The sequence below is a fragment of the Notamacropus eugenii genome, chromosome 2, assembly GCF_028372415.1.
Source record: "Notamacropus eugenii isolate mMacEug1 chromosome 2, mMacEug1.pri_v2, whole genome shotgun sequence".
NCBI classification, from domain to species: domain Eukaryota; kingdom Metazoa; phylum Chordata; class Mammalia; order Diprotodontia; family Macropodidae; genus Notamacropus; species Notamacropus eugenii.
Genome location: NC_092873.1, coordinates 3,574,298 through 3,595,117, shown reverse-complemented (window position 1 = coordinate 3,595,117; position 20,820 = coordinate 3,574,298). Strand labels below are relative to the sequence as shown.

Below are 20,820 nucleotides of genomic sequence, written 5' to 3'. Positions count from 1 at the left end.
CACTATTTTAAAGACAAACAATTTTGAAAAGATTAAGAACTCTATACTATAACCAATGACAATTTAAGAGAAGAGAAGGTATCTTTTGCCTTTTTATTATCGTCAACATTTAGCACAATGCTTGACACATAATAGGCCCTTAATAAATATTCATTGAATGATTGATGGAACATGAGAAAAGGGGTGGACTCAAGAACAAATTGAGACTTTTTGGAAAAAAAAAAAAAAACCTGGCCAATATGGAAATTTGTTTTGCTTGATTATACTTAGTTGTTAAAAAAGAGTTTTGTTTCTCTTCTTTTTTAGATGAAAAGGGGAAGGAAAGAAGGTTAACTTTCATTAACTAAAAGACTAAATTTTAAATTTCTTCTAATTTAAATATCACCTAGTCAAGTTCGATAAACATCTTGCTTATGTTTTTACAGTCCTTATTAGGAATGCATTCATTTGTTAAAAAAAAAATCAATACACCGAGGAAGTAGGACTTAAAAGGGGGTTGAGGGATATTGTTTATTTAACAAATGACAACTAATATCTGATGGCTAATAAGATGTGGACTAACCTTTGTCACAGTTCTGATGAGAGAAGTGAGAGATAGCTATTAGCAAACTCATTAATTAGAATACTACTTTTGTGAAAGATAGTCATTTATAAGCTACTGTAAGATCTTACCTTTTCTTGAGAATTGTCATGTTGTGAAAATATCAGCTGGGCCCTTACTAGAAAATGTAAGAGTATACAATTCACAAAAAGCTGAAATTCTAGCACATGACCATTTAGTGACAGGTAATACCAATTATAACTATTATTTTTAATTGATGTTAAAATTATAAATATGGTTCCTCCTCATCTCTTCCTCATGGCCACCATCAGGTAGTGGCTAAAATCTCACCTGTGGCAAGAAGACTTTCCTAACCTCCCTTAATGGTAGTGCCTTCCCTCTAAGACTATCTCCTTCCCTCTGAGAGAGATAAGAGGAGAGGAGGAGAAGACAGGAGAGAAGATATTAGATGAAAGATAGATATGCATAAATATAAATATTTATATCTATATGATGTTTGTACATAGTTGTTTGCATAATATTTTCCACAATGGACTGTGAGTTCTTTTATTGAAGAACTGTCTTTTGTCTTTCTTTGTATATCCAGCATTTAGTATATTAACTAACACATATTAGGCATTTATCTAGGTCATCTCCAGTCATCCTGATGAATACATGGTCACTGGATTCAGATGGCTCTGGAGGGGAAGTGAGGCTGGTGACCTGCACAGATCTCCTTCACTCAAAATAAAGTCAAGTGCAAGACATGTCATCATTTCTCTGATGGCATGGTCTTCTTTGGCAATGAAGGATGAACACACACATTAGGTATTTAAATACTTGTTCATTTGACTTGACTAATAGGTCTACTTTTTTAATGATATTGGGCCAAGTTCATAAAATCATAGGCTCATGATATTTTACCTAAAAAGTAAGTCTTTAAATCAATCTTTAAATCACTGTTTTCCTGAAATTCTCATTTTCCAATGTCAACATCATCCACAAATTCCTAGGCATAAAGAAGGTACTCCATGAAAAATTAAGAACATACAATTTAATTAATATTATAATCTAGAGTTAGAAAGGACCTTAGATAATATCTAATGCGATTTGTTTATTTTACAGATGAATGAATGAATGAAAATGTTTTTCTAAAGCATTTTCTACATATCAGTCACTATGCTAAGCATTACAGATACCAATATGAAAGTTGAATAGTACCTGCCCTCAAGGAGCTTACGTTCTAATAGTGGAGACAACACATAAGAAAGTAGTGGCCAGGGAAGGTTGGTTTGGTCTGATCAGTCACAGGAATGGTAAATGGAGCCATACTGGAGTCAACTGACATGCCCTTTCCACAGGCAATGATAGTAAGAGATTTTACTACAGTTCTCATTTTGTAGGTGAACAACTAGGTAGAAAATGTTAGGAGAGGTGGAAAATTTGGAGTCAGATTGTGGAAGGATGGCAGAAAAAAAACAGGGGTGAAGCAGCATGATCCTAAGGTAAGAGCTGAAACATAGTAGCCTTGAGAGGGAAAATTACTTTCCCAAGGTTATAAAAAAAGTTGACTGACTAACCTGTATCAGTTCATGGTATCAAAATCACAGAATCTCAAAGGCTATCTAATTGAACTCACAATTGAATATTCCATCCATCCCCTGAAACATACAAATATAATTGACTTGCCCTTAATATATGACAATAACACAGAAACACATAAAAGGAAGAAGACAACTGAAATGGAAAAACAAGCAAGTTACACCTGGATAGGGAATTTCCCATTGGTTACAATTTCATATTGGCAAATGGATTCTCAAGGACACCTCTGTTAAAGGAACCAGACTTTATTGTTTCAGACACTGTCCAATTAAGAGACTTGGAGTAAGGATTTATTTACCATTGTAAATAAGTGAATAAGAAATAAATGTGAATATTTTTATGGACTGAAAATAGAAGCAACACCTCAAGGCTTGTTATCCTGAGATGACACACAAATGGTTTTCTTGTTTTCTTTCTATCTGTAACATGCTCATGAATATTAAATTTGGTTTTCCCCAGAAGAGAGTAAGAAATCAAAGCCAAAACATACCTTAGAAGTCAATTAATTCTGTAGCTCATTTTAGTGATGAAGAAATTGAGAGGAAGTGATTAGTTCAAGAACACACAGCTAATGAGAAGTTAAAATTAGAATCCAGGTCCTTGGATTCCAAATTCATAGACCTCTTTTGTTTCATGTCATTTTTCCCCCTACCTTCACCTAGTTTTGAAAGGATATTGGTTCTCTTTGAAAGACTTCAGGTCTAGCATCCAATGGTGAGCTGACACATTAATGCAAATGTAAAAGAAAAGAAAATGGATCTGAGAACCAGTGATTGGGCATAGGCTTGATGTGTTTCTCTACCTAAGTTCCAGGTGTCTCCTTGGTTGGAACTTTTCTTTTTCCTCTAGGAGAAAGCCTTGTTCTTCCTCCTGACTTTTGCTCCTGTGATGTCCATAATTTCCTGCTAGTTTCGGTGCAGTGTCCTGACCTGGGAATCTCAAGAAACTGTATTTCTGGTACCACGCTCTACCTGATCTATTCTGTATTCAAACAGTGCCAGATCATGTTTCGTATTCCATCCAACCATCCACTACCAAGAATGTTGCCATCTCTTTTGCTGGTGCCTTGCATTTCTCTGCTTGCACCAACAATATTTAAAACAGGGGCTCTTACCATTTTTGTGCAATTTGCTTTTGTGGATGTCTGGGAAAGTCTTTGGACCACTTTTAGGAATAATATTTGCTTCTTAGATTCATATTTGAAGGAGATACTAAAATACTAAATTTCATTTGAAGGTTATTGAAAATAAGATGTATTTTTTTCTATTAATCATTTGGAAAAATATAATTCCGTTTCATTGAAATCAACAAGAATGTATTAAGGAACTATTGTATGTATGGTCTGAGTATGCACAGTCCTATGGTGGGTGCTGTGAATACAAAGACAAAAATAAATCAGTCCCTGCCTTCAAGAAGCTTACGTTTTACTGGACATATACAAATAGCACCAGTCCCACCTTGAAAAACCTCAACCCCATGTAGCCCCTTCTTCAAGTTTCTAGGTTCTGATGAGATGCTGAGGGAATTTTGTAAGCCTGGTCCTTGTTTTTAAAGGAATTTGTTCCCACAGTCTGCAGACATGGCATTATTTGAGTTCCGAGTGTGTGAGGAGATAGTACTGAGGGGAGCACGAGGACCTTGAAATTCTTATTGAGACATTAAAAGACATTTCTGAAGGCTATCAAGTCATGGCTCGGTTTTATAAACTATCCTAGAACTTTCCCAACTAGAGCTAGAAAGTGTGAACTTTGGTATATGAATGTAATGGAATGCTATAAGAAATGATGAACAGGAAGACTTCAGAGAGGCCTGGAAGAACTTATATGAACTGATACTGAGTGAAAGGAGCAGAACTAGGAATTGTACACAGTAACAACTACAGTGTGCAAAGAATTTTTCTGATACACTTAGCCTTTCACAGTAATGCAAGGACCTAAAACATTCCCAAAGGACTCTTGAGGCAAAATGCCATTCACATTCAGAGAAAGAACTATGAAATTGGAACACAGAATGAAACAGAATACTTTCTCTTGTGTTACGTTTCGTTTTGTTTGGGTTTTTCTCATTGTTTCTCCCATTCATTTTAATTCTTCAATGTAACATGACTAATGTGAAAATGTGTTTATAATAATGTATGTGTAGAACCCATATAAGATTGCATGCTGTCTCAGAGAGGGAAGGAGAGGGAAGGGGAGAAAATCTAAGACTTATGGAAGTGATTGTAGAAAACTGAAAACAAATAAATTAATTTTTAAGTGTGATCTTAGGGTTAACAGACATTTTGTTGGAGCAGTTGTGTCTCCAAGGATGTGACCACAAATTTTACTTCATTTACTTGAAGATAAAGAGAGAGCTAGGTGGGACCAAAGATGAAAGTCTCAGCTCCAGGTCAACCTGATAAGCATTGAAGACTTCATTTAATCCATGTTTACTAAGCACCTATTATGTCCTATGCTCTGTGCTAAATGGTGGGGAGACAAAAAGAGGCCAAACACAGTCCCATCTGAAGAAGGTTACAATATAATGAATTCCAACTAGGCTGGAAGGGAGAAAGTGGCACCTAATGTTAGTGATGCCTAATGTTACACATGAATGACTTAAATTCTCTAAGACGCATTAAATATTGCATTTGAAATAAGACCCAGGTTTTAATTTCATATCTGCTATTTACTAGCTGGGTAGTCTCATGGAAAACTCTTACTCTCTATGAGATTGAAGTGTCTCATGTATAACAATGAGATGGTTAGACTAGACAAAGTCTCGGGTTTCCTTGCACCACCAAGTTCTATGATTTTCTATGAGTCCAGTGTTCTGAGAACCATATAAAGTGATGGCAATTGGGAAAGTTTACAGAGTAAATCTTTGCTCCTTTGACCTCATAGTCCTATTAAGAAGAAATCCACATGTGGAAATAGCAATAGTATATAGTTGGTAGCATGCCCTATGTGAATGGCATGAATAATAAATGTTAGAAGAAGGGGTTCAGAGGAGGAAACCATCCCCCTAATTGCAGAAATCAGGCACCAGAACCACCTGAACAGTCGGCATCCCATCAGAGAATATGACTCAGGAGGACTAAATGGGGAGGATTTCTGGGTTTTCCTTTAATGAGATATTTAGGGATCTGTTCCCAGAGGTCTGAGAGCCCAATGAATAAACCAGACCTCGTCCTCCACATTCATATACTCTCTCACATTCAGTGATTGAAGAATTAAGCTATTCCAAGTCTGTTTAAGGGTCATCACACTCTTTAACTTCATTGCTGCTGTGTTGTATCCCGGAAGAACCCTGGGTCTCTAGATAGGGCTTTACTGTGAATGTCTCATCGTTAAAAGGTAAGGTAATTCTACATTTTCTATGAGCTTTGATCATCAGATAGAAAAGATGACTGTGCTCAGGGACAACTGGAGACATGCCTCAGGTCAGGAGAGCAGATGAGAGACTCTCACTCACAGATGCATATAGTCCCTTTCCAAGTCAGTCCAATCTGGGCTCACTCCAAATCACAATCTTGTTCTTCAAGTCTGGTCTGTGAAAATGCCTTCTTTAATTCTCTAGAGATAATATAACCATTCATTCACTAACTGATCAAACATTTTTAAGCAAATACTGAAAGAAACAGTGGAGCACAGTAAAAAATAGTAAATTAGAGTAAATAGTACATAAACAAGATTAGACTCAGAGTCGAAAAGGTCTGGGTTCAAATCCCACCTCAAATACTTAGTAGTTGAGTGACCAAGATAACTCATTTCATCTCTCTAGCTTCAGCATCCTCATAAATAAAACAGGGATGGTAAAACTCCCATCCAGTCACCGCCTAGACTGTTGGAATGGCCTCTTAATTGATCTCTCTGCCTCAAGTCTTTCTCCACTCCAGCCTTTTCTACACAAAGTTGGTGCCATGATTTTCCTTAGCACAGATGTGACTATGGCACTTTCCTATACAATCAACTCCAGTGGTTTTCTTTTGTCTCTAGGCTCAAATATAAACCCTGATTGACTTTTAAAGTCCTTCACAACCTGACCTTATTAGAAATTATTCCCCTTTCCACACTCTATGATCCAGCCAAACTGGCCTCCTATCTTTTATCCACACACATCATCTCATTTCCCATCTCCATGATTTTGTACTGGCCATTTCCCCATGCCTGGAATTCATCCTTCCTTCCCGTCTAACTCATGGAATCCCTCTCTTTCTTCAAGACACTGCCTTTGAACCACCTTCAATAGGAAGCCTTTCCTGTGTACCCTCCTCCCACCTGTCTTGTGTTTACTTTATGTTTACTACATTCATTCTTATTCTGCATTTATTTACACACATACACAGATTCTCCCTGATGGAATGTCAGGTTCCTGAGAGCAGGGATTGTTTCATTCTTTGTATCCACAGTGCCTAGCATAGTGCCTGGCATAGGTGGACACTTAATTAATGCTTGCTGATTGACTGACAATTTACTTAAGAAGAATGTTGGAAATTTAGTCCATTGTAAATTACAACACTGTGGAAAAGTGAGATGCTGCAGATATCGACTCTCTCAAGCATAATTACTGTAATCTCTCTACATTTTTCATTGGTTTTCTCCATTACCTTCTGAAAATTCCATGTCCTCCATTCATTTCTTCTCTGATACTTTGTCTATTCTGTCTCCTTAATCCAATTATCTTCTAATCCTTCAATTTCTATATGGTGTTCCCATTTCTCTCACAAGATTTCCTCATATATCAATTCCCCAGCTTTCACTCTATGCCCCTCTTCAGCTTTCCTTTCTAATTCTGCCATACCATTTTCCTTACTCCTACCCTTTAAGAAAAACATTCTTCTTGGGAAGAAATGGAAGCTTACACTTGTTTTTATTTTTCTTGTAAATTTTTTATTTTAAAATTAATTGCAAAATGAAAATAGAAAAGAAACATTACCATGAACACAGCAGACCATAAGAGAGGATTCAATATAAAACAATAAATTTCCATTTCAAGAACATCTATATAATAAATACTAAACATTGCTTTCAAAGCTGCCCCACTTTGCTTCCTTATTGGTTTTCTTTTTTTCTCTACTGTGCACTTTTTATTTTATTTTCCCTGCCCTAAAAAAAGGCTACAACTATGTATGGATATTATATATATGTATATGTGTGTGTATATACTTAGATATCTATAAACATACACACTCATACACATATATATGTAAAACCATACTATGCCTATTTCTTCCTCTTTCTCTGAAGGTGAAGAGCATCTTCCTTCATAAGTTCAAGTCTTTCCATGTTTTTCTAAATCAACCAGCTCATTATTTTCTACCCTGCAACAATATTCCAACCCAAATATATCCTATCTGAGAGCAGGTCTATGAAAGTTTTTCCCAAATTTTTGCTTTCCTTCTGCTTGTGGCTACATAGGTTCTATTTATACAAGATTTTTTCATTTAAAATAATTGAGATTATCCTTTTTACAATTCAACAATGCTCTCACCTTGTAATATAGCTTAAGGTCTGATACTGATAATCTCTTTCCTTTATATCTTTTTCCCCTGGTTTTTTTGAAGTTCCAGACCTTTTGTTTTTCCAAGTGAACATTGTTATTATTTTTCTAACTCATTAAATAATTTTTAGTAATTTTATTGGGATGACATTGAACAAATAAATTAGTTAGGTAAGGTTGTCATTTTAAGGATTATATTGGCTTTAGTTACCTGTTAACAATAAATATTACTTCAGTTATTTAGATCTGAGCTTATTTGAATAAAAAGCATTTTACGTTAAACATAGTTTCTCTGTTTTGTCAGGTATTTTAACTGCTCTAAAACAATATTAGATAATATTGCCAACACATATTGTAGTTTCTCTGTTTTTCACTTTTGATTAAATCTATTTTAACCTTAACTTTATCTGAGATCATGATTATTATCTCTGCTTTATTTACATGCTCAATTCCACTCCTGCCCTTTATTTTATCTTCGGGCGTATTTCTCATTTTTATAATGTTTCCTGAAACATATTGTTGCGCTCAAATTTTTAATCTGCTCTCCATTTCTGTTTTATGGGTGAATTTGTTTCATTCACATTCTTAGCTACAATTACTTGTTGTGTATTTTCCTCCCTTCTATTTTTCCTCTCTGTGCTTCTCACGCTATTTAACCTGTCTCTCCTAAGTCCTCTTGTTGACTTCTGCCTGCTACCTTGCCCTCCTATTCCTCAACCTCTCTAAGAGTCTCTCCTTTATCCTCTTCCCCATGTTGTCCCTTGCCCTCTCATTTCTTTCTAAATTTGGATGACTTTTATACTTTTTATACTGTGTTTATTTCTACTGCTGTGAAGTGATGTTCTGTCTTTTTTGTAGATGAAATTTAGAGAGCCAAAAGTTTTCTGACCTATTCCACCTTCTCTCCAGAATCTTCTTTTACATTTGTTTTCAAAGGGACATTCTAATATAGGCTAGGATCACTCTGAGCAGGGAAGAAAGGTTTTCTCCCTGAAGAATGGCTATGATTTCTGAATACTCCACAAATACCATATTGCTCGGATCCCCCATCTAATCACTGGCATTAGCATGAAATAGGAGGAAAGAAAGAAGGAAACATTTATTAAGTACCTATTCTGTGCCAAGTATTGTGCTAATCATTTTACAAATACTTCATTTGATTATTGAAATTCTATGAAGTAGGCACTGTTATTATCCCCATTTTACAGTTGAGGAAACTGAGGCAGAGAGAGGTTTTCCCTTAACTAGATTTAGGCAAGTCAGGTGGTCCTGATTCCAGGCTCAATCTTCTATTTACTGTTTCACCTAGCTGGCTGAAGTATTAACCCTAAGTATCCAAGCTTATTAAATGATAGAAAACTCCCAGTGCTTTTCTTTGCCATTCCATTTTTCTTTCCTCAGTCCTATGACCATCAGAGACATGTACCAAGGAAACCAAACCAGGGTGTCTGAATTCCTCCTCCTGGGACTTTCTGAACAGCTCGAGCAGCAACAGCCTCTCTTTGTCCTCTTCCTGGGCATGTACTTGGTGACAATGACTGGGAATCTGCTCATCATCCTGACCATCAGTCTGGACTCTAGCCTACACACCCCCATGTATATCTTCCTTGCCCACCTGTCCTTAGCTGACATTTCCTGCATCTCTACCTCAGTCCTCAAGATGCTGATGAACATCCAGACCAAGAGCCAATCCATCTCCTTTGGGGAGTGTGTCACACAGATGTATTTTTCCATTGTGTTTGTCGTCATTGATAACTTCCTCTTGGGTGTGATGGCCTATGACAGGTTTGTGGCTATCTGTTACCCTTTGAATTATGTCATAGTCATGAGACCCAGACTCTGTACTCTACTGATGGTCACCTCCTGGGTTCTCAGCAACCTTGTTGCCCTGACCCATACTCTTCTGCTGGTCCAGTTGACCTTCTGTGATGCCAACACCATCCCTCACTTTTTCTGTGACCTGGCCCCTCTGCTCAACCTTTCCTGCTCAGATACAGTCATCAATCAGCTAGTCATGTTCATCCTAGGTTCATCTGTTATTGCAGTTCCTTTTGGCCTTATCCTCTTTTCTTACATCTGCATTGTTTTCACTGTCCTGAAAATCTCATCTGCACAAGGAAAATGGAAAGCCTTCTCTACTTGTGGCTCCCACCTTTCAGTGGTGACACTCTTCTATGGGACAATTGTTGGAGTTTATTTCCTGCCCTCTTCTGCCCAGTCAGTCAACAGTGAGAAGATTGGGGCTGTCCTCTTTACTGTGGTCACCCCCATGATGAACCCCTTTATTTACAGCTTAAGGAATAAGGACATAAAAGGAGCTCTAAAAAAATTCATCAATAATTAAATATTTTCTCTGTGAGGTCCTGGGAACTGGATTCTCCTCTCCCCACTACCCTTTGCAGTGACTCTGTCCAACCCATTAGTAATGTACATGGGGCTCATCTGTTACCTGACCAAAATCTCTTCAGTCTTCTACCATTCTATGACTGAAGGGTCTTTTTAGTGGCTATCACTTTGTGTGTATAATCCTTTTCTCCTCTTATCTTCCCTACCTAAGACCTCCTAGTGGTATAAAGATGCTCAGGCCAATTAACTATACAGCAAACATTTATAAAGCATTTACTGGGTGCAGTCTGTTATTCTTCACACTGGGAAAAGAGACAATGTAGTATAGTGAATGGGTAGTAAATTTAGAATCAGAAAAGTGAGCCCTGGGTTTAAATCTCACCCCTGAAACTCACCACATAACTTCAAGCCAAAAGAAAAGGTAAAACAAAGAAAACTATAGAGGAATATCCCTAATGAATATTGATGCAAAAACAATAGTAAAATAACAGCAAAGTGACTAATGCAACATGTAAAAAAGAATATGCACTATGACAATTTTGGACTTATGCCAGTAGTTAAGACTAGGTTGAATAGTAGAAAAATTATAAACATAGCAGACCCTATCAATAATAAGAAAAACAAAAATCATAATTGCCCTGAAAGATTCAGAAAAAGATTTTGACAAAAATAAATTACCCATTCCTATTTTTAAAAACACTAGAAAGCATATAAATAAATCTTTCCTTAAAGTAATAAGTAGTATTTATCTTGATGACTCTTTTCAGAACCCTCCTGGCTTCAGAATGATTATCAACAGTAACTGCTGCTCTTAACTTCCCAGTTTGATTTTTTTTTTTTTTTTTTTTTGCTCATTAAAGGCACCATTCCCTGATTACTTCTTAAAGAGGCCTCTTCACTGAATGGGTGTTACCTCATTCTAAGTGAGCACCTGAATAGATCTAGGTCTCCCATTGTTTCCTGGGCCTTCTCCAGTCATCCTGATGAATATCTGGTCACTGGATCCAGATGGTTCAGGAAGGGAAAGTGAAGTTGGTGACCATGCACAGCCCTCCCTCACTCAGAACAAAATCAAGTGCAAGTCATGTCATCATTTCTCTGATGTCATGGGCTTCTTCGAAAATGAAGGACAAACACAGACAGCATTTATCTAAAACCAAGAACCAACATTATCAGTCATGGAAAAAAAAGGAAAGACATTCTCAGTAATGCCAATAGTAAAGCAATGATCTCCCTAAAACCCCACTCTCATAACTCGGAACAAGAATTGTGAACAACAATATGAATGAGGGATTGAGAGGTGTACTCAAAGTAGCTGGCCTGGACCTGTGGAGAAGCCCTCAAAGAAAGCAAGAGTGTTTGACCAAGACAGTACCTTAGAGGCTCAATTCATCAAATACTTATCATTTCAATGCAATGTTGAGCCCATGGACAAGGGAGCAAAAATCAGGATGAGCTTAGTTGGGGATAAGCATCAAATCTTAAGCCATGATAAAAATCTCCACAGACCTGTCACAAATTTACAGCAAAGCACTATGACATGTGTTTTACTTGGTTTTACCATTAATAGAGAATGCAAAAATATGTCTTTGGGATTTCTGAAAGTTGAAGAATTTGATGATACCTATTGTTATGACTTACCAACAGTAAGTTAGTGGTTATTGATTCAATGATACCAATGTGGTATCAATTTAATAGGCAGAATATTTACTACATGGCATGATTTCTATAAAATTATTCAACAATATATTTACTATAAATGGGAAAAGCTGCTTAAGAGTTCATTAAATGGCTTTAGCAAGTTAAAAAAAAACAAGATTAAAGCAATGATATCCATAATCACCACTGCTACTTGATACAGTCCTAGAAATGCTAGCTCTAGGAATAAGAAAAGAAAAAGAAATTGAGAGAATAAACCAAGGTAAGAAAAAGAATGAATCAAAATTATCACTTTTTTTTTCAAATGATATAGGGGCTTACTTAGAGAATTCTAGAGAATCAACTAAAAAAACTAATTGGAAACAATTACCAATTTCAGCAAAGTTGCTGAATATAAAATGAATCCACATTAAATCATCAGGGTTTTGAACATTTCCAACAATATCCAGCAAAAATAAATAGAATGAGAATTCCATTTAAAATATCTGTTCAATGAATAAAATACTTGAGAGTCTACCTGCCAAGATATACGTAGGAACCATATGAATACAACTACAAAATATTTTACACCAATAAAGAGAAAACTAAATAATTAGAGAAATATTACTTGCTCATGAATAGACCAATCCAACATAATAAAAATGGTATAACCCCCTAAACTGATTTACTTATTTCATGTCATACCAATCAAACTACTGAAGCATTACCTTATAGTGCTAGGCAAAAAATAATGAAATTTATCTGGAGGAACAAAGATCAACAACTTAGAGGGAAATAACAGACAGAAAAGTAGGAAAGGGGGCCTTCAACTATCAGTTCTCAAACTACACTACAAAGCAATAATAATCAAAAATGTTGATAAATAAGGAGGTTGATAAATAGAATAAATTAAGTATATGGTATACAGAATATAGGTATATGGTATATATATATATATATACATATATATAGTTTATAATATACAGCATACATATACATATATATAGGTATATAGTATACAGAATCAAATAAGCACAGTAGCCTATGTTTAATAAACCCAAAAATATTAGCAAATTGGTGTGAAACTCATGATTCAACAAAAACTTGTGGGAAAGCTAGAAATAAACACAGCAGAAACTAGGTATATATCAACATCTCACAGTGCATACCCAGATGAGATCCAGATCAGTATCTTGAATGAAAAGAGAGACATCATAAGCAAATGAGAGAAGCAATGAAGAAATTATCTGTTAGACCTTCAAATGAGGAAGAGAGGAATAGAGAGGATCACAATAGGTGAAAAGAACAACGTGTAAAAACAAGGTTTTGCACAAACAAAACCAATACAGCAAGAATTAGAAGAGAAGTTAGTAAATGGGGGAAAATTTTTTGCACAAGTTGTTTGGTTTTTTTGAGAAAGATCTCATTTCCAGTGGAATGCATGCAGTGCAGCCCTGGAAGTGCAGAGCACAGCCTGACATGGCAGGGACAGATCCCTGAACAGACTTCAGGGAGCCACCAGCAGCAGCAGTTCCCAGATTGATCAACCCACAAATGCCACAAACAACTTTGAAGGTCAGTGGGAGGGCTCAGTCACCCAGGAGAATGGAGTGTGGTCTGGAAACCAGTATCAGCCACTGCAGCTGCAGCTTTTATTTTTGGAGCCCTCCACCTAGAGACGTTGAGGGAATTGAGCAGCTCATCTGTATCTCAGCCCAGACTGGCAGCCCTGGAACACCTCCACCTAAAGCCCCTAGGGGAATTGAGCAGGTGAGCAGAATCTCAGCCTTGAGCTTGGTCCTGATAAAGATCTCAAAAATCAAGTAACTGGCTGAGAAAATACCTAAAAAAGGGGGAAAGAATAAAACAATAGAAGGCTATGCTCTTAGTGAGCAGGTATTTTCTTCCATCCTTTCCAATGAAGAGGAACAATTTAAGTCTTCAGAGGAAGACCTAAAAGTCAAGACTTTTGCATGCAAAACCTCCAAAATAAATATACAATGGTCTCAGGCCATGGAAGAGCTCAAAAAGATTTTGAAAATCAAGTCAGAGAGGTGGAGGAAAAATTGGGAAGAGAAATGAGAGAGATGCAAGAAAATCATGAAAAGTAGGTCAACACCTTGCTAAAGGAGACCCAAAAAATGCTGAAGAAAATAACATCTTTAATAATAGGCTAACTCAATTGGCAAAAGAGGTTCAAAAGGTCAATGAAGAGAAGAATGCTTTAAAAAGCAGAATGAACCAAATGGAAAAGGAGGTTCAAAAGCTCCCTGAAGAAAAATAGTTCTTTAAAAATTAAAATGGAGCAGAAGGAAGCTAATGACTTTTTGAGAAACCAAGAAATTACAAAACAAAACCAAAAGAATGAAAAAATAGAAGATAATGTGAAATACCTCAATGGAAAAACAAAAGACCTGGAAAAGAGATCCAGGAGAGACAATTTAAAAATTATGGGACTACCTGAAAGCCATGATCAACAAAAAGAGCCTACCGATCATCTTTCACGAAATTTTCAAGGAAAACTGCCCTGATATTCTAGAACCAGAGAGTAAAATAAATATTGAAAGAATCCACCAATCACTCCTGAAAGAAATTCCAAAAGGAAAACTTCTAGGATTATTGTAGCCAAATTTCAGAGCTCCCAGGTCAAGGAGAAAATATTGCAAGCAGTTATAAAGAAACAATTTGAGTATTGTGGAAATACAATCAGGATAACACAGGATCTGGAAGTTTCTACATTAAAGGATCAAAGAGCTTGGAATAGAATATTCCAGAAGTGAAAGGAACTAGGATTGAAACCAAGAATCACCTACCCAGCAAAACTGACTATAATACTTCAGGGGGAAAAAATGATCATTCAATGGTATAGAGGACTTTCAAGCATTCTTGATGAAAAGACAAGACCTGAAAAGAAAATCTGATTTTCAAACACAAGACTCAAGAGAAGCATGAAAAGGTAAACAGGAAAGAGAAATCATAAAGGACTTTCTGAAGTTGAACTGTTTACATTCCTACATGAAAAGATAATATTTGTAACTCTTGAGATTCTTTTCCATATTTGGGCAGTTGGAGGGATTATACACACACACATACACACACACACATGTATGTATGTACATGTGTATATACATATATATATTGACAGCAAGTACAGGGTGAGTTGAATAAGAAGGGATGATATCTAAAAAAATAAAATTAAGGGGTGAGAGAGGAATATATTGGGAGGACAAAGGGAGAAATGGAATGGAGCAAATTATCACTCACAAAAGAGGCAAGAATAAGCTTATTCAATGGAGGAGAAAAAGGAGGAGGTGAGAGGGAAAAATTGAAGCTTAATCTCTTCACATTTGGCTAAAGGAGGGAATAATATGCTCACTCAATTTGTTATGAAAACCTATATTACGCTACAGGAAAGTAGGGGAGGAGGGGACAAGTAGGGTGAGGGGGATGATAGAAGGGAGGGCAAATGGAGAGGGGAGTAATTAGAAGTAAACACTTATGGGGAGGGACAAGGTCAAATGAGAGAATAGAATAAATGGGTAGCAGGATAGGATGGAAGGAAACATAGCTAGTCTTACACAAAATGACTATTATGGAAGTCTTTTGAAAAACTACACATATATAGCTTATATTGAATTGTTGCCTTCTTGGTGGGGATGAATGGAGAGGGAGGAAGGGAGAGAAGTTGGAATTCAAAGTATTAGGAATGAATCTTGAGAAAAATTTTTACATACAACTAGGAAATAAGAAATACAGGTAAGGGGTTATAGAGATCTATTTTGCCCTACAAGAAAAGAGAGAAGATGGGGATTAGGGTAGGGACGGGTGTGACAGAAGGGAGGGCATGTTGAGGGAAGGGGTAATCAGAATGCAAGGCATTATGGGGTGGGATAGAGGAGAGATGGGGAGAAAATTTGGAACTCAAAATTTTGTGAAAATGAATGCTGAAAACTAAAAATAAATAAACATTTTTTAAAAAAATAAAATGAAAGGTATCCTCAAATTAAATATTAAAATATTCAATTTAAGTAATTATGATTTATCATGTCATTATTAAATATATTTTAAGCAATAAGAAAAAAAGATCCCATTTCCAAGCTATAAGGATTAAAATTTGATTCAAAATTGATTCAAATTTATAAGAATAAATCATTTCCTAATTGATAAATGATCAAAAAATAAGAATTGGTCATTTGCAGAAGAAGAAATTTAAGGCATAAATAGCCATAAAAAATGTTCCAAAATCACTATTAATTAGAGAGCACAAAATTAAAATAATTCTGAGGCTCCATCTCACCCTATTATATTGACAAAGTTGACCCAAAAAAAGGAAAAAATGACAACTGCTGAAGGGGCTGTGGAGAAATAGGTACATTAAGGTACTATTTGTGGAGCTATGAACTGGTCCAGTCATTCTGGAAAGCAATATGGAATGATAACCCAAAAGGTCCTAAACTGTGCATACTTTTTGACACAGTGATACCACTACTAGTCTATGCTCAGAAGAAATCAACAAAAAAGGAATAGGATTCATATGTACAAAAAATATTTATAGCAACTATTTTGTGATGACGAAAAACTTGAAACTAACTGGATACCCACCAACTGGAGAATGACTGAATAAATAATGGTATATTAATATAATAGAATATTATTATGCTATAAGAAATGTTGAAGAAGATACTTTCAGAGAAACCTGAGGAAATTTGTATGAGCTGATAAAAGTGAAGTGAGTAGAACCAGAACAATTTAAAGAATAGTAATATTTTAAAATAATTTTGAAGAATTGAGAACTCTAACCTATACAACAGCCAACCATAACTCCAGGGAACAGGTAGTGTCTTTTGCCTCTTTTTCTCTATCTCTAATACTTAGCACAGTGCTTGGGACATGATAGACCTTTAATAAATGTGTATTGAATGGCTAATGGAACATGAGAGAGGGTGGACTCAAGAGCAAATTGAGACTTTTTTTAAAAAAACATGGCGAATATGGGAATTTGTTTTGCTTGATTATACATAATTGTTAAAAAGTTTTATTTTTTTCTCTTTCAATGAAAAGGGGGAAGAAAAGATTAACTTTCATTAATTAAAAATTAGTCAAGCTCAATAAACATCTTGCTAATGTTTTCATAGTACCTACTAGGAATGTATCCATTTGTTAAATAAACAGAGAAAGTGAAAGGACAGTAAAAGTAAAAAATTATTGAAAAAAGAGGGTGTTATTGTTTATTTAGCAAATGATAACTAATATTTGAAGGCTAATGAGATGTGGACTAACCTCTGTCACAGAGTTATGATGCGAGGAATGGGAGATAACCTCTAGCAAACTCATTAATTAGAATACTGCTTTTGTGAAAGATAGTAATTTATAAGCTACAGTAAGATCTTACACTTTCCTGAGAACTGTCATGTTGTAAAAATATCAACTGAGTCCTCACTAGGAAATGTAAGGGTATACAATGCACAAAGGACTGAAATTCTAGAACATTACTTTTTAGTGACAGTTAGTACCAGTCATGACTATTATATAAACTCAATTAAGGTTAAAATTATAAATATGGCTCCTCCTCATGGCCACCTTCAGTTAGCAGCTAAAAATATCACCTAAGAAGACTTTCCTAACCTCCCTTAATGCTAGTAGTGCCTTCCATCTAAGGTTATCTCCTCAGGGTGAGGGGAGAGAGAAAGAGAGGAGAGAGATAGAGATGATAACATTGATGATAATGATGACATGAGAGACAGACATATGCAAATATATAAATATAGCTATCTCATGCTTGTACATAGTGGTATACTTATTATTTCCCACATTATACAATTCTTTCATCTCAGGGACTTTTTTGCCTTTCTTTTTTACCTGCAGTAACTATCACATATTAGGCATTTAAATACTTGTTCATTTGACTTGACTAATAGATCTTTTTTTAATGATATTAGCCCAAGTTCATAAAATCATAGGCTCATGATATTGCACCTAAAAAGTAAAATCAATCTTTAAATCTCTGTTTTCCTGAAATTCTCATTTTCCAATGTCAATATCATCCACAAATTCCTAGCACATAGAAGGTATTCAGTAAAAAATTAAGATCAAACAACTTAATTAAGATTATACCATTTAGCACTTGAAAGGACCTTAGAAAATATCTAATCCAACTTCTTTATTTTACAGGTAAATGAATGAATGAAAATGTTTTTTAAACCATTTTCTATATATCAGGCACTATGCTAAGCATTAGAGATATCAGTATAAAAGTGAAATAGCTCCTCAAGGAACTTATATTCTAATAGGGGAGACAACACATGTAAGAGAATATTGGTCAGGGGAGGGTGGCTTGATCTTATCAGTCACAGGAATGGTAAATGGAGCCATAGATTAGTCGACTGCTCTGAGGAGTGCAAATTCAGATAGGGATTAATCATAAGTAAAAACAAACCTTAAGCTTAGAGTGGAAATTGTGAAGAAAAATTTTAAAGGGAAAAAAAGAAAAGGGAAAAACAACATAAAAAGGGAAATAAGAGTATAGAAAGGAAAAAGTAGAATAGAACAGGAGATATCACCAACATAACAAAGATTGTGAATGAATAGGATACGCTCATCCATGAAATTGAAATGAAATGATAGAGGTTAGAAGAATGGGTTAGAAGGCAAAATTCAACACACTTGAAATATAAAGACTCATATAGACTTAAAATTAGGAGTTTGAACAAAATCTATTAAGCCTTCGCTAAACAGAAAAAAAAAATTGTTGTAGCAATTATGACCAGACAAAACAACAACAAAAATAGATAATTAAAAGAGATAAAGAGGGACATTTTGCTGAGGGATAACATGGACAATTTATTTCAATGCTTAACATATATGCAACCAGTGGCATGTCTTCTAAATACTTACAGAAAAAGTTAAATGAATTACAAGGAGAAATAGACAATACAGTTAAACTAATGAGGGAGTTCAATTAACCTCTATCAGCTCTGGCTTTGCAACTATCTAAATTCCAAGAACTTGAATTAATTGTTAAATTAAATGTGATATTTGTAGACATTTTCAGAACAATGAACATGCAGTTGACACACACACAAAAAAAATTGTGTCTTGTCAAGGGAAAAAAAACTGATGTTGGTCATCAAGGCTTCAGCATCTCCTGATCATCCATGCTCTGCTCTCCTTCTGTTAATATCTTTCCCATCATCACCTTCTTTCTCTCCCTACTCCCACACCTCTTTTTTGTTCTTTGAAGTGATTTTGCAATAGTCCAGGCAAAAGGTAATCAGAGTGTCACTAGAGTGATGACTTTGTCAAAGAATTAAAGGGGTTTTATATGAGTGATCTTGTGAAGGTAAATAAAAAAATTTAAAAAGAAAAGATCTGGTAACAAATTGGATATGTGTGGTAAGTGAGAAGTCAAAAATAACAGTAAGGTTATAAGCCTGGGTGATGGAGGGAGGGGAGACGATGATAGTTCAGAAAGGAAATTCAGTAGAGTCAAGGGTTCAGTGGTGAAGGTGGAAAATAATGAGCTGTCTTCTGGACGTGCTAAGTTTGAGATGCATAGAGGACATCCAGTTCAAGATTTCCAATAGAGAGTAAGTGCTACAAGAGCTCTGGAGATGAAACTAGGGTTGGAAATATAGATCTGGGAATAATGGAGCTAATAATTGAACCCAGAGGATCTAATGAGATCTGAAGGATGTTTTTCTTTCTCTCTGTATTATCATCATCCAAATCTCAGCTCCTGAAGTTCTAATAGCTTGCCCCAAGGGAGAAGTGATTCAATGAGCTTGAATTTTCATCCTGTGTTGGCCTGTGACTAATGATACCCTGACTGTAATGCTTGAATTTTCCCAGTTGGAAAAATGTCAGTAATTCTACTTGCTGACAGCCTTACCAACTGGTATCAGATTATAGAAGAGGGGCATCTTATAAATATAAGATTTAACTTGGCTCAAAATCACCTGGAAAGAACCTATTTGGCACCTTTGCAGACACAGTGATGGTGAAAACAAGATACTGTGAAACTTTGAAATATGACATCTCTTGGGGCAAAGCACTTCATTAAATACTGCACTCTAAGCATGAGTGTCCCCCAAGGCTCTATCCTAGATCATTTTCTCTATGCCCTCTATACTTTCTCTCTTAAAGATCTCATCATCTCCCATGGGATCAATTACTATCTCAATGCAGATATCTTCCGAGTCTATGTAGCCATAGTCCCTCTGGAAGTCCAGTCTGGTATTGCCAACTGCCTGTTGGAAATCTCTCAGAGGCATCTCCCATTAGTGTCTCAAACACAACATATCCAAAAGGGCTCATTATTTTCCCCATTAAATCCACTCCTTTTAAAACTTTCTCAAGATTTCTCTTGAGGATACACCATCCTTCCAGTCACTTTGGTTTGATAACTTGAAGTTACCCTTGACTCTTTATTATCTCTCACTCTCATATCCAGTCATTTGCTAAGTCTTGCTGATTTATTCTGTACATCTTTCATCCAATTTCATTTTCCACAGCCACAACCTCAATGCCAGTTCTCTTGCTTGAACTGTGTCTACCATGTTCTAATTATGCAAAATATTTATTTCCAAACCTCTCTCTCTCCAATTCAGGCTTCATTTAGCTGTCCATATAATCTTCCCAATTCACTTTAAACTTTTTTTCACAGACTCTGCATCTCATTTTTGTCTTCACAGCAGTCTCATGGGCAAATAGAGAAGATATTGCCCTTCAATACTAAGGCATAGGAACATAAAAAGTCATGTCCAATTCAGCAGAAATGGATTAAGTATGCACAATGCACTGTGTTAGACACTGGATATTCAAAGAAAAAGTCAAAATAGTCTACTCCTCAAGGAACACCCTGAGGTGGGATGAGGTTTGAAAAATCCAAGTAAATGCTCTTTCTGCTAGACCCCAATACTGCCTATTTAGGTTGGTAGAATGTATGCTTTTTGAGTTTATTTCATTCTTTGGATTTGCATCCCTAGCACTTAGCACAAACCTAACATATAGTAGGTGCTTAATTAAATCCTGTTCACTAGTTGATTGGTTTAGGCCATAGGACCCTAGAAGTGAACTACTAGCTCTTGAAGAAATCAAATCTCTCATCTCCTCACAAAACACCTACTCCAAATAGGCTGTCCTAAATTTCTTCAGGACTGGCTCATCCCTAACCAAATCCAGAAACAAAATATCCAGCTGGTGATCAGCTCAAA

At 35.9% G+C, this 20,820-nt stretch overlaps 1 protein-coding gene across 1 annotated transcript; it reads left to right on the top strand.

Annotated features, from left to right (window-relative positions):
- The first annotated feature begins 9,029 nt into the window (after positions 1–9,029).
- LOC140523316 (olfactory receptor 1S1-like) lies at positions 9,030–9,968 on the top strand. The gene has a single exon (XM_072638244.1). The coding sequence runs from the start codon at positions 9,030–9,032 to the stop codon at positions 9,966–9,968; it is 939 nt and encodes a 312-aa protein (XP_072494345.1).
- Positions 9,969–20,820: the final 10,852 nt, after the last annotated feature.